Source organism: Carassius auratus, unplaced genomic scaffold (genome assembly GCF_003368295.1).
Source record: "Carassius auratus strain Wakin unplaced genomic scaffold, ASM336829v1 scaf_tig00000254, whole genome shotgun sequence".
Classification (NCBI taxonomy): Eukaryota; Metazoa; Chordata; class Actinopteri; order Cypriniformes; family Cyprinidae; genus Carassius; species Carassius auratus.
Window position 1 is genome coordinate 256,250 of NW_020523286.1, and position 13,988 is coordinate 270,237.

Genomic DNA, 13,988 nt, shown 5'->3' on the forward strand with positions numbered 1-13,988 from the left:
AACACATTTCCCTCTCTCACTCCACCACCTTCATCACAGGAAGTCTGCCTGGTCTGCTTATATCATATATCACATGAGAAGAGGGACTTTCCGCACTCGTAAAGTCCAGCATGCTCCATTTCAAGTGGCCTTTTATGTATTTAATATGTTTTAGGAGCTGCATATTTTCCTGGAAGCTTCGGGAGGATATTGGTCTAAATTCATTTATCTGTTTAGGCCATGCGTCTGAGAATGTATGCACACTGGTGGGCCGATGCCTTTTAGTAAGTTGATTTATTTCCCAACATGCAGCTGATCATTTAGAAGTCCTCTGTCATCTCCTGGGTTGTATCAGACTTCAACAAATAGCCCATGGATGTTGTTTTGAGTGGTGCATGTGGGCTTGATTTTGCTCGCAGCAGCTCTATGATGGGCTAATTGGTTTAGCAGGTTGGGTCCTGAGACGGCCAAAGGGCAGCGGGGCGTAGCGAGCCACAACGTGAACCTGATGTTCAGGAGGATGCTTTGTTTCAGTCTGTGGATGGGGAGCATGTGGCAGGCAGAGCAACCTCTGCATGCAGCGTCTCTGACCCTCTTTTTCTCCTTTCACACACTTTTTTTTTTTTACTCTGCCTCCACCCCTTCTATCCGGTTGTTTCACACTGGTTTTGAAACAGCGTTGAATGACTCTGACTTTAACCTATCACTTATACAATGTTTTAGTTATTATTAATAGTTTTTTTATTGTGTATACATGTGTAATTTATGTGTATACATAGGTAAATTATATATTTTATTTTATTCTTTTATTTTTTGCTTTCTTTTGAATTTGTGTACAGATGGCTTTATGTACAGATTTCTATGAAAAAACTATGAAAAAAATCATTAGAATATTTTTAATTAGGTTTTATTTCATTTTTACTTTAGATACAATGTGAAATAAAAATTTAGTAATATTTGTAAACTGAATATTTTATTGTGCATCATTAAGCAGTACATCTGTCTTCAACATTGATCAGCAAAGTAAAAAAAAAATCAGCAGATCAGCAAATTAGACCCTGAAGTCCAGAGAGAATGGATTCCGACAATACATTACATTTAAGCACATATTAAAATAAAAAGTAGGCCTAGTCTAAGAGACTTCTTTCAATAAAATCATAATGATTCCAAAAATGTTTTTTACCAGTAATATATATATTTAAATATTACTATTAATATTCATTTTCCAGAGTTTACTCGGTTACATTTGCTATAAACAGTATTACACAAAACAAGGGCAGACCTTGTAGAGTGTCTAATCTTCCAATCTCTGGGGGCATCTAATATGAGTGTTTATTATTTTAATCATTCATGAGGGATGAGACTCTGGGATGGCTGAAGGCTCCAGATTAAATTCTCCCTGGGAGCTTGTTATGAAGAAAAGCCTCAGGACAGACAACCCTGGCACTCTCTGAACACCCTCTCTACCACCCGGCTCTGCGCTGTGTCCGTTGTTTACCCTCACACTGTTTTTAGCCTAGTAAATGCTCCCTTGGGATGCAGGAAAGAGGTCAGTGTAAAGATGTTTAACCCCTATCAAGGATGAGGCCTTGAATTTTACGTGACATGCAGTGACCAAAAATGAATCAGGAAACCGATTTACTGCCTATGATGAAGTGGTTTCCATATCTTTTTGCTGATCCTGACACTTGCTCCTTTCTATCCACCAGGTGATGAGCATCCTCAGCAACCCTAGCGCCATGGCCTCTCAGCCCCAGCATGACTTCTCCATCTCCCCCCTGCACAGTGGCCTGGAGGCCTCCAACCCCATCTCAGCCAGCTGCAGCCATCGCTCTGAGCCTATCAAGACCGCTGACAGCCTACCCTCCTCCCAATCCTACTGCCCCCCTACGTACAGCACCACCAGCTACAGCGTGGACCCCGTCACTGCAGGCTACCAGTACAGTCAGTATGGCCAGAGTAAGTGCGTCTACTCTCTTCACTTATAGTGAAAATTAATTACTTTTTTGTTGCATTAACTCCGACAAACCCATCAGACTAAAGCTGCATATACATATATACCAGGGGACCGCAGCAAACTTCTCAAAGGGGACCTCAAGACGACTTAAAATTATTTAAAATGTTTAAAAGAATAGCTAAAACAAGACATTCCCTTAACAACTGTTATATTAATTGTAGAAACCAGAACTTTCATAAAAGTAGTTCATTTAAAAAGGTCATGTAAAAGGTCATGGCCATTTCATCCCTCTGTTTCTATAAACAGTGTCTTTCGTTCTTCTATGGTATGCCAAATATGAATTTTTAGTTGAATATCCAGAACACTTTTTTTCTCTATGTAATGAAGATCTCTATACAACTTGTGCACTATAATGCACTATATCCCATATTTTTTTGGTTCCGCAAAGCAGCATTCAGCCAAGGTTCTTTAAAGAACCATCTCTTTCTCAACATTTTATAATCTGAAGAATCTTCTTTCAGCAGAAAGAACCTTTTGTGAAACAGAAAGGTTCTGCAGATGTTAAAGGTTCTTTATGGGACCATTTAGACAATAAAGGTTCTTCTATGGCATCGTGAAGCACCTTTATGTTTTAGAGTGTAAGGCCAGTTAAAATAAAGTGGGACTCAGTTTTTATTTAGAAACTGCTAGTAAATTTCTCAAACAATTACACAGAAACATCTACTTTTTGTGGCATTGCTTTCTATCACACTGAAACGAGTACCAAGTTATTCATTATATGATTTACAATTCATTATTTGATTTACAATTTAGTAGTTCTTTTAGTTGAGTTTGGTACCAAATCCTAACGTTTGAGGGAACTATTTCTTTTAAGTACTCCCCGTGGTGCGAAATCACCCGTCTAATATTTCATTGAAATTCGGGAGACAGCTTAAGGGCACACTTTGTAGAGGTGCGTGTGTTTGCGTGTGTTGGCTGTGACCATGAGTGTCAGAGAGCAGATTCACTGCTCCTCTTAGGGAAGGCAGAGATTCAGTCTGAGCGGGATTTAAGGAGTAAACGGTGCTGACAGGAGAGAAAGGCTTCCTGAGGGAGAGAGGTTAAATGAGCTGTGATTACTCTCTCTGCTAGCTGTCAGCACCAGTGTCTCCTGTACAGACAGCTAGCCCACCCACAGGTATGCGGCTGCTACCGTACGTGCCGCCGTTCCCTGACAGCTTCCTTTTTGCTCTTGCTTACAGACGCTAACGTGCCGCGCTTACTGTCACACTGACAGATGTCTGGCACCGTCCGCACGCACCCTCACTCTGCCCCGCCTCAACACTTCAGCTAATGATGAATAAAGGAAGGAGAGGTTCAAATAACACCTCCTCGACTGGGGTAATCAAAGGGCCTCCGACCAAACAACATCAGAGGCTCTTGACATGCCAGCAGCTAATGCCAGCGCGCTAATGCTCGCCTTTTTTATATCCATTAACTGTAGACGTCTCCTTCTTGATGCGTTTTGTCATTACTGTTGACGTTTTGATCAGATGATCACTGTGTTTACCGCTTGTCGGAAAAGGAGTGGCTGTGGTCGCAATGCCAACTCCAGAAACACTCAAGTAGCGAATACTCAATCCTGTCAGTTTCTAAACGCAAAGCCCGGAGGTTTAACCTCCTCCGCTTGACTGTTTCCACTTCCATATTTTCCATTTCGGCTTTGAGGATGGGGGTGGGAAACGTCTATGCAAATAATTACCTGAAGGGTAGAGCTAGCGCAGTGCTAACTTAATAAGCAAACCAATTCCAGTTGGACTCAGCGAGGGAGGCCTTTTCTGTGGCTAGAGAGGTTAATTGGAGCTTCCCCAGTTTTTTTGCGCCGCACCACTTCTGTCCTGTCCTTGGTTTGTCCTTGCAACCCCAAACGCAATTCGCTGTCTTTTTCCTCCAATCAAATGTCCTTAATGTCTTAAGCTCATGTATTTAAATTGAAACAGTGTGAGATGGGAGGCAGATCAATGCTGAGGTCCTGGGTTGCGAGCGGGACTCTGGGTGCCCTCTGACCCTGGATCAGCCCGCGGGATAGAGTCGACACGTGCTCCTGATAAAGATCTCCCAGCGAAGCCAGACTCCAGATCAATCCAATAGGAGCCTTGCCCTCAGGTGCTGTGTTAGTCACACCGTTTTGTGTGCTACACCTATCTGGTGGGAATCTCACCACTCTTTCTGCCGTCTCTCTTCTCTTTCTCTATTGTATTTTGCGCAGACGTACAGATGCATATCTCGATCAACAGTAACAGTTTTCTCAGGCGTAGAAAATCGAGTGGACTCATTATCTAAATCTACTCAGTACAGCTGAAAAAGTTTTAGCTTCAACTTTTCTTCCCCAACTGATTGTGTTCAAAAGAACTTTAAAAAGGCCTGTATTCATTTATGTATTTAAATCTTGTTTATGCCAATTTGGGAGGCTTTTTTAGGAAGATGGATGGATGGAAAAGATTGGTGTGTCACAATAGAATGTTGTTTGATGGGAAGTGTGGAATTTTGAGAAGAGGATGACAGACATAATGAGGAATGTGCTGAGGAATACTCGCTATGACAGGAGTGAGAGACTGTGGGGAACAGGTGCTCTGAGACTCTAGAATCAGTGGCATGTTTATGAAAGCTCACAGTGATGTGAAGTGTCTGCTCTGAAACTCAACCCAAAACTAAAACCAAAGTAGTATGCTTATCCGGACCAATGACAAATGAGATTGCCTAAGTTGATTGAGACCAGTCTGTTATATCACCAAGACCTTTTTTTATTTTAAAGGGTTAGTTCACCCAAAAATGAAAATTATGTCATTAATGACTCACCCTTTTGTTGTTCCAAACCCGTGAGACCTCCGTTCATCTTCAGAACACAGTTTAAGATATTTTAGATTTAGTTCGAGATCTCTCAGTTCCTCCATTGAAGCTGTGTGTACGGTCTACTGTCCATGTCCAGAAAGGGAAGAAAAACATCATCAAAGTAGTCCATCTGACATCAGAGAGTCAGTTAGAATTTGATGAAGCACCGAAGTTATTACCGGTTATTGGGCACACCAGAAAACACGTCATCAGCATCATACGTCAGCTGCATCGTACATACAATTTCAATGGAGGGACTGAGAGCTCTCGGACTAAATCTAAAATATCTTAAACTGTGCTCCGAAGATGAACGAAGGTCTCACGGGTTTGGAACGACATGAGGGTGCATTATTGATGACGTAATTTAAATTTTTGGGAGAACCAACCCTTTAAGTGCCGCAAAAAAATAAAAAAATAAAAAAAATAAAAATGTACTTGTTCATTATAGAATACGTGTATTTAAGTAATTGGCTGTATGAACACATGTACATAATTATAAGTGTGGTTGTTCTTATTTGCAATTGTGATTACTCTTTGTTTACATGTTTCATTTTATTTTGCTCATGTTTAGTTTCTATTTTAACCACAAGGCCTTGCTTTGTAGCATTTCTGATGTGTGTGTATATATATATATATATATATATAAAACAAAAATATTATAATTTTATACAAAATATGCCAATTATGTCGTAAAATATATTATATTATCACAAATGTAATTTTTTTATGAGATCAGAAAACAAATCTGACATATTTACTGTTGAACTGGTGTGTTCAAGTAACTGTCTGTATGAAGTGCATGAACTTCACAGATCCAGGCAAAATTGCCACTGTTGCATATTATTTTCATATCACTGAGAAATGAATGAATTGTTTTTCATCTTTTTGTGTAGCTGCGGTGGATTACCTGGCTAAGAATGTGAGCCTCTCCACACAGAGAAGGATGAAGCTCGGCGAGCACTCGGCTGTGCTCGGACTGCTACAGGTGGAGACGGGACAGGCTTATTGATGCATCTCGAACTGAACATCCCTCATCTGTTTCACCAGCATCCCATCATTCTTTCTGCAGCATCCACACATGGTCCATCTGACTAGGAGTGAACGAGACCAAAAGAAGATAAAAAAATCACGTGCAGTCTTAGACTTTCTACCTATAGCAGCGTGAATACAAAAGCCATTCCATATAAAAACAGACACTATTGTGCCACATCTCCTTACTCATCCCGATCCTTTCTCTCTTTCACAACAAAGAGACCCTTTCAGGGCTTCAGAAAGAAGCCGAGGGAAAATGAGCATCAATTGTCTGAGCCCAAATCACTAAAGCCGTGCCCGACGGCATCCAGTAGAAGCACACATAGGCTACAGCTGCAGCCGTTTGCCCATTCCAAACTGTTCGGACCATGTTGTTTATAGAAAACGATGGTATTATAATTATATTTGTTATTATAAATGTGGTTGTTCCTATTGCTGTTGCATTTACTATTGTAATTACTCTTTGTTTACATGTTTCATTTGTATTCTTTTCATGTTTAGTTCCTGTTACTATTTTAACCACAGGGCCTTGCTTTGTAACATTACATTTCTGATGGACATACACAGAGAGATGCTGCCATTCCACAAAACCTGGGCTAGTCAATGTGTTTCATCTGGGTTGGTGGAGCCTTGATATGGGGCAAAAAAGCAGTCTGTGACCTGCTCTCTATGGGTGGAAAGTGTTGTAGGGTTATCAGTGTTATTTATGATGACTTTGTCTTAAAATCATACACTGGTTTGAAATATGATGACCAAAAGACATTGGTTTCATTTTTGTGTTTTTTTTTTTTTTTTGCAATGAACACCGGCTAATTCTTGTCTGTGGTCACTATAATTACCATTATAATGAGCCCTTTTGGGAAAATTCAGATTTTAGCATTCTATGGCTTTTGATATACTTTCCCATATGCTTCTTTTCTATTCATGGAAAGTATAGATTACGATATCAGATATTAGCCACTGAATGGCCGAAGGACGATTTGTGAATTTATGTTTCAGACGTTTGGAAGAGGATGTACTAAATTGGTAGCACTTTTTTATTCATGAGGAAATTAATTTGTCTCTGTGATCAAAAATGAACTGTAGAATGGGAATCAGATTTTTCACAGTTTGTTGAGAGAAGTGGACTTTTACTGTAAGTCTTATTCCATTTACATAGTTAAAAAGTGTGATGGTCTCTGAATAATTGTCTTGAAGAAGAAAAAATCTCCCAAATTTTACATTGAGAGATGCAATACATGAACACATTTATGGATTCTGTGTTTACATTTAATGTTTGCCTCAATGGCTCCTTATTCCACGTTTCTCAACGGTGTTTTTAACCTCACAGACAATTTCTGTGGCTAAGATGAACTGAAACTAAACTGTGCTCCAGTGTGCCCTAAAATGCCATATATATTCAGGAAAATAACTGAAACATGAACACGTGACCATGTGCCAACTTAGGACCGAGGACATTTCCATTTTAACACTTACAATATTTTGTAGTAAATGAAAAAGACAAAAAAGAAATGTGAAGAAAAAAAAAATCATGTTTTTAGTGTGTAGCACTCATTTCTACTGCAAGCATTAATCTACCTTTGGGATATTTGAAGCACTATCCGACTGGGCGATACACCTTTCCCAAATCTCCTTTCAACCTCAGTTGCTCTTTATTCTTTCATTGCTTAACTTTTTGCGCATATGTAATTTTCTTTGATATATTTCCGTTCAGCATGTGTGTATATTCTCATGGCATAATTTATTCAGCTGTATGAAATACTAGCGTAGTGGGAACTTGTATTGGCATTTACTACCTTCAGCCTGTTGGTGTCTTTACTGTAGCACTGGCATATCTGTTATGGATTAAAGCTCAAAAAAGTGGACAAAGAAACACAGATTGCTTCTTTCTTTCTCAACACCCACTATATGAATCATGCAATCAAATATATGCTCATGGGGCATATATGCTAAAATATGTTTTCTATTTAAACATTTTATTACGCATTTAATAGTTGACTCAGTGATGATATATATGGCCAGAAGAAGTATCATGTAGGCCTGCTTTACAATCTAGTACTAAATTTAAGAGGCGCTTTTTAATCTGAAATGCTGATTTTCTGCAATACTTAAAACATGAAAATCTATTGGCATTTATCATATACATGTACACTCTTTTCATTGCTTTGATGTTGCTGTCAACTAGAATCATGATTTAATCCCCATCTTAACAATGCTGTATTTTTATAGCCACTTTGAAGTCGAGAGCATCATGACAGTTGTGGTGATTTCAGATACTAAAAATATCAGTTTCCTAATTGAGTTGCGCTGGAAGTGAATAGAGTGAAGTGTTGCAGACAGCGTCACAACAGAGACTCTCAGAGCACTGCATTCACAGAAGAGCTGCAGGGCCTGAGGGAATTGACTGCGTTTCTTATGGGGGCACTGAAGGCTGGGCACTGAATACCCGCCAATGTGTAATGGCATTAACTGCCCAAGATGCAGGCGTTCGTTGTACCTCCCCTCAAAACGAGCACCTCTCTGATGATGGATTAACTCTCAGTGTTTAATTAAGATCTTTAAAGGAACTTACATTGTAAACCAGTTTTAGTGCCACCATCTGGGTTTATTCAACACATTCACGCAGTGAGGGAATCTATCTGGAATGTGATTTTGCACTGACGAATCCTCTTTATGATTCAGCTGTCCTCAATGTGATTTCATAAAATATCATTTCAGATATTTCCAATATTACGGTCAGGGGAGCAGCTGCTGGGATGATCTCATAAACAGTCAAATTTGCTGCTTGGATGGTTATGACAGTTATTTGTCCTTTGACAGTCATAGATGCTAAACATTTTTTTGGGGGGTATTAATTTATTATACTGTATATTATTTAGATATATTTATTGTTATAGAAAAATACATTTAAGGAAATTTGTGTATGTGATACGGAAAGAAAGAATGAAACACTGAAGACACATTTATTATATTTGGACTATAGGCCTATATTTTATACTATACTACATTGATATTTTTGCTGATAATCTAATCTGTATTTGATGCATAACAATTTGTCATACATACATGATATTTATTTAATATGCTTATCTTTATTAAAAAATAATACATGAAATATTATATTTTTATTAATAGGCCTTAATGTATAAATAACATTACATTATATTAGATTATTTGTTAAACAAATTAAAATTTGCAATATAATTGCAATATAATTATAATATAAAATATGGCTTTTGGCTCCATATGCTTTAAGAAAAAAAGTGATGGTCTCTGAATAATGGTCTCGAAGAAAAACAAATCTCCCAAATTTTACATTGAGAGACGGAATATATGAACACATTTATGGATTCTGGGTTTACTTTTAATGTTTGCCTCAATGGCTCCTTATTCCACGTTTCTCAACAGTGTTTTTAACCTCACAGACAATTTCTGTGGCTAAGATGAAATGAAACTAAACTGTTTCAACAGTAAACAAATTCAAGTAACATTGGACATGTTTGAAATTACATTTTATGACCACAGTACATTGAGGACACCTCAATCATGCCGCATTATTTTCCAAATATTATTATGAACACAGAAAAATCCAATAACTAAATTTAATAAATATATAATTTAAAATTAGAATAAAAAATAGCCTAGGTGACTAAATAGGTTAAATAAATAGATGGATAAATAACCACTATCAACAATCAAATGAAGGAAGTGACTCTGCAGTGAGGGGAAATTTAAAGAATGTCTGGTACGTGGTGCTTTAATGATAATAAGTATTTTGGGTCACTCACACCTTGTTACTTGGAGGTAGGAACATGCCACGAGGTACAGACTGATTAAAACATGTCTGAAGAATTCACCACGACACCCCCGTCCCCTCCTTTGACTGTTATTATTATGTTTTAGAAACTCTGCGGTGTCAACCTCTCGAAAACGTAACAAAGAAAGCACTTACAAAGCCTAACATCTCCTTAAATCCCATAATTATTCCAGGATACATTATGTACCTGAGCCCGGGTGTCTGATCTTCACCGAAGGGATTCCACATTCCTACAATCAGCTTACACCGACAGATCGCATGATTGCCTAATAACCCGGATCGGTAAGTAGAGCGCTTAGCAGAAGATTGTTACAGAGAGAAGAATGTATCCCTTTGACAGACTCCATTGTTCGACATATAGCCTGCTGCATCAGCGAAGCATTATACTCATCTAAAATGGATTTTTTTTTTTTTAAGTACAGATGTCAATAGGGTAAGACAATTTTATTTCTCCTCGCAATTCACACGAAGTTTCCCTTTTTAAACCCAGTCTTTCATTTGCTGTCTCCAGGCACCTAATACAAGATTATAGTCCCCCTTAGTAACCCTGGCATCCCTCAACCAAGCTTCGGTGTGCCCCTCCTTGCCCCAAGACTCTAATCTCCACACTCCAGCATCACTGCCAAATTAAGCTGTGAGAGAGCTGGGAGTCGTTTTAACCCCACTCAGTCTAAAAGGCTATCAATGCACCCTATTGAAAAAAAAGTCTCGGTGCAGTCAACATTTTTTTTTCCTACCGATATGTCTCATTCGTATCTCTCTTTAATGTCGCCCGTCGTCTATTTTTTCGCGTCCTCCGTGCCATCTCACCTCACTGAGGAAAAAAGGCGGGATTTCAAGGTGAACATGCAGGTATAAATCCAAGAGATAAGTCGCGGGGCCTGTTTACAGGTTGCTTGCGAAATCTACAGTCAGCTTGCGGACTTATTCATATAATAATCCAAAATGGAGGCGAAAAACTACAGAATAAAAAAATAATGAGCAGGCGCTGCTGCATTCTGTGGAGAGATACATACATAAACCTTCTTTCTGAAAGCAGTCAGCTCTTAACAAAGCGTGACGCCTGGGTATAGACTCTCATACACAAAGACAATTTTTTCTAGATAATAGCCTATCACGCAGGATACAGTTTAAATTAAAAAATGCAATTTTCACCTTGAAATGAACAAATGATTACAATTTCTATACAAATTAAGGCATTCAGGCAGCGCCTCGGTGCACAGCTCAGGCCATGAAACCTGACATAATTACCATGAAATACATTCTCAAATATTTGTATTTTGTCCATAGCTTTAAAACATGCCAGTCTGCCTCCTTCTGATCTCACCTTCTGGGGCAAACACAGAAAAAAAGAGTGGAAATCATCTAAGATGAAAAGCCCTTCAACAGGCAAGATAAAAATGTGTAAAAAAGGGATAGGGGAAAAATAAAACAAACAGTAAATTGCTGCCGTTCAGCCTGACAGCCCCTGGAGTTATCTCTAAAAGCCAAATTACTGAGTCTTATCATGGGAATCATATCGAATGGTTATCTGCTCAGATGTTTCTCTCTCTCCCTCCACTCTGTTCTTTGCCAGAGATTGCATTTATTTATGATTAGGAATATCTTTAGAAGAAAAGATGTTAACTTGTACATTTCGTTTGGAAAGTTATGGTGAATTGCAGGTGGTAGAAAAGAACGAGGCATGTAATTCAGAGGTGAGCGCAGCCTCTGAGGATGATGGGAGAGATGCATGCCAATGACCAGGTGCTAGATATGCAAATATTTCAAATACAGGCTCAGGAAACATTATTTCTATCATAACACATAGAATTATTGGGTTTATTTCTTAAACATTATATATACATATAAAAATGCTTAACATACTATAACATTTTAACAATATAATGTAGGTGAATATGCATTGACATAAATAGACAATAGGCTTCTGAGATTATATTATATGATATAGTTATTAAAAACGATATGTATGTGTATACACACACACATATAGATAGATAGATAAATGGATAGATAGATAGATAGATAGATAGATAGATAGATAGATAGATAGATAGATAGATAGATAGATAGATAGATTATATTATATTATATTATATTATATTATATTATATTATATTATATTATATTTCTTAAACATTATATATGAAAATGCTTATACATAGAAACATTTAAATAATATTTTTAGGTGGATATGCATAGAACATAAATAGACAATAGGCTTCTGAGATATAGGGATTTATATTTAAACATATATTCCTATTTATTAAAATTATATGTATATTTATTATAATGTAAAATATAACTTAAGGCAAATAGCCATATAGTGATCACCCCAAAACAAAATGAGTGCGCTTCAGTAAGGTATGACAGTATTTCTGCTTCAAGCAAATTGAAACATATATTACAACACCACTTCACCTACTACATATGGCCTTGTTGACCTTTTCCGAGATAGCTTTGCTCCTCACACAGTTCTGTATATTGGAAAAGGAGAAGAGCAGCAGTTGTCGAGCTGGAATGATGGAGGGTCTTGTGGATTTGCTCTCTCTCTTCCTCTCAGCACACATGTGAAGGCTTGTTTATGCCTAGAGAAGACCTTAACAATGCTAGGAGAGAACTTAAAGACTTTTCCCTTCCTTACCTCCCCTCCCATCCCTCTATCTATCTCTGTGCATTGTCTGCCTGAGAGGCGCACATCAGATTTCAACACTTGACCTCATAATGCTGGAGGTCAGCTCCACACCAGCAGCAATTTCACACACAAGATGAAAGGGAAATTAACATTGAAGTTGTTTGAGGCGGCAGCTCTGGGCTCTGGCCAGCTCAGGCGGCAGTCTCCTAACCCCAGCACACTGTGAGCCACAAAGAGGGCGAGAGAAGAACAGGGCTGCTGGGAGCTGGAGGAATGCAGACGTCCTCCCGCTGGAGGCTTAGCCCCTGACCACCTCAACTCAAGAACCAGAAGGCTAAAGAGACCAAAGGAGAACACAGCGCTGCGGCATATCAGAAACAAGGTATTAAAAACAGGGCTTTGTGACCTTCAATTTCAGCCGAGCCATGTTTTTGATGGACTCCTGTGGAAATTCAATTTTAGTTTTTACTTTAACATGTGCATGTGGAAAAAAAGAAGTGTATTGTATATTTTTGTAAATGTTTTTCAATCCTCCCATTGATGTCAAGTAGTCAATGCATATAAAGAAGAAAGAGAGTCTTAACTGCATGATGTAATAAAGACAACTATGATTAACATAAAGCAATGAACAACAAAAGTTGATACTGAACCTTCAAAAAAATCTCAAAATTGTTCCTCTTCTCTTCTCCATTCACATTAGGCAGGTGGATCTTTTTGCATTCCTGAGCTGCAAGATGGATGAACTAAAATGTTCATTACATTGGTAAAATGTTACTAATCACATGTACCTGCCACCGTGCACCTCCGAAAATCTAATGTGACATACTGAGATGGAAAATCTATTCTATTCGTCAGTGTCCCTGACTGTGTTACCAGTGCTCAATGGTAATTTCCCTCACCTTAACCAACCCTCCCCAAAAAACAATTTACAGTTCTGTTGCCATTATGTCCTACCAAGACCAGTGCAGATTCAGTCATGACCTTCATATTATGTGAAAACTGACTTTGCAAACTTGATAAAAGAGAGGCTCAGAACAGCCCAGCATGAGTTCTTCAGTGTTTGTTTCTGTGAATTTTGGGGACTTTCCATAGACTTCCATTACTTTTATACTTTCCAAAGGATATTTTCTATCCCTTAACCCAACCCTAACCCTAAACCTACCGCTTACAGAAAACCTATTTGCACTTCTTTAGATTGATTTAAATTGGAAAAATTAGTACAACTCAAATTAAGAAACTTTAAAATATAAAATACATTGTTTTAAAATGATTTATTTCATTTAAAAAAATGACTATATATATATATATATATATATATATATATATATATATACACACACATTTTTGTGATCTGTTTAGTGCTGACCCAGCTGAGGATCTAGAACTGTGTCAAACGTCACTGACTGTTTCTGTGTTTCATTTTGTTTTCCCCTCTACAGCACACTCGCATTGTTTATCCTCCAGCATGTTGATTGTCGCTTCTCCAGCTTTCTAATTTAATCAGTAGTCCCATCGGGCTGCAGAAATGAATCAAGCATTTGTTTATCCAACTTGTCTGTGCGTTTGACTGATGTTTTGCCTTGTTTGTGTTGTCCCAGAGCTGTGCCCACTTTGTTATTAATTGAGCTCTTTTTGGCCGCCATTTTGCTCTTTTTAATTCCCTTAAAGGAAAGATTCTTCTTTTCAGATCTGCGGCA

The 13,988-nt window shown here is 38.2% G+C and overlaps 1 protein-coding gene across 4 annotated transcripts in view; it reads left to right on the forward strand.

Annotated features, from left to right (window-relative positions):
• pax7b (paired box 7b) overlaps nucleotides 1-7,712 on the forward strand; it is a 49,448-nt gene extending 41,736 nt beyond the window's left edge. For all 4 annotated transcript variants that reach the window (XM_026241710.1, XM_026241709.1, XM_026241711.1 and 1 more), the window contains exons 8-9: nucleotides 1,689-1,938; nucleotides 5,701-7,712. In XM_026241710.1, the coding sequence (XP_026097495.1) occupies nucleotides 1,689-1,938; nucleotides 5,701-5,816 (366 nt within the window). In that variant the 3' untranslated portion in view covers nucleotides 5,817-7,712. The remainder of the gene's footprint in view (nucleotides 1-1,688; nucleotides 1,939-5,700) is intronic.
• Nucleotides 7,713-13,988: the final 6,276 nt, after the last annotated feature.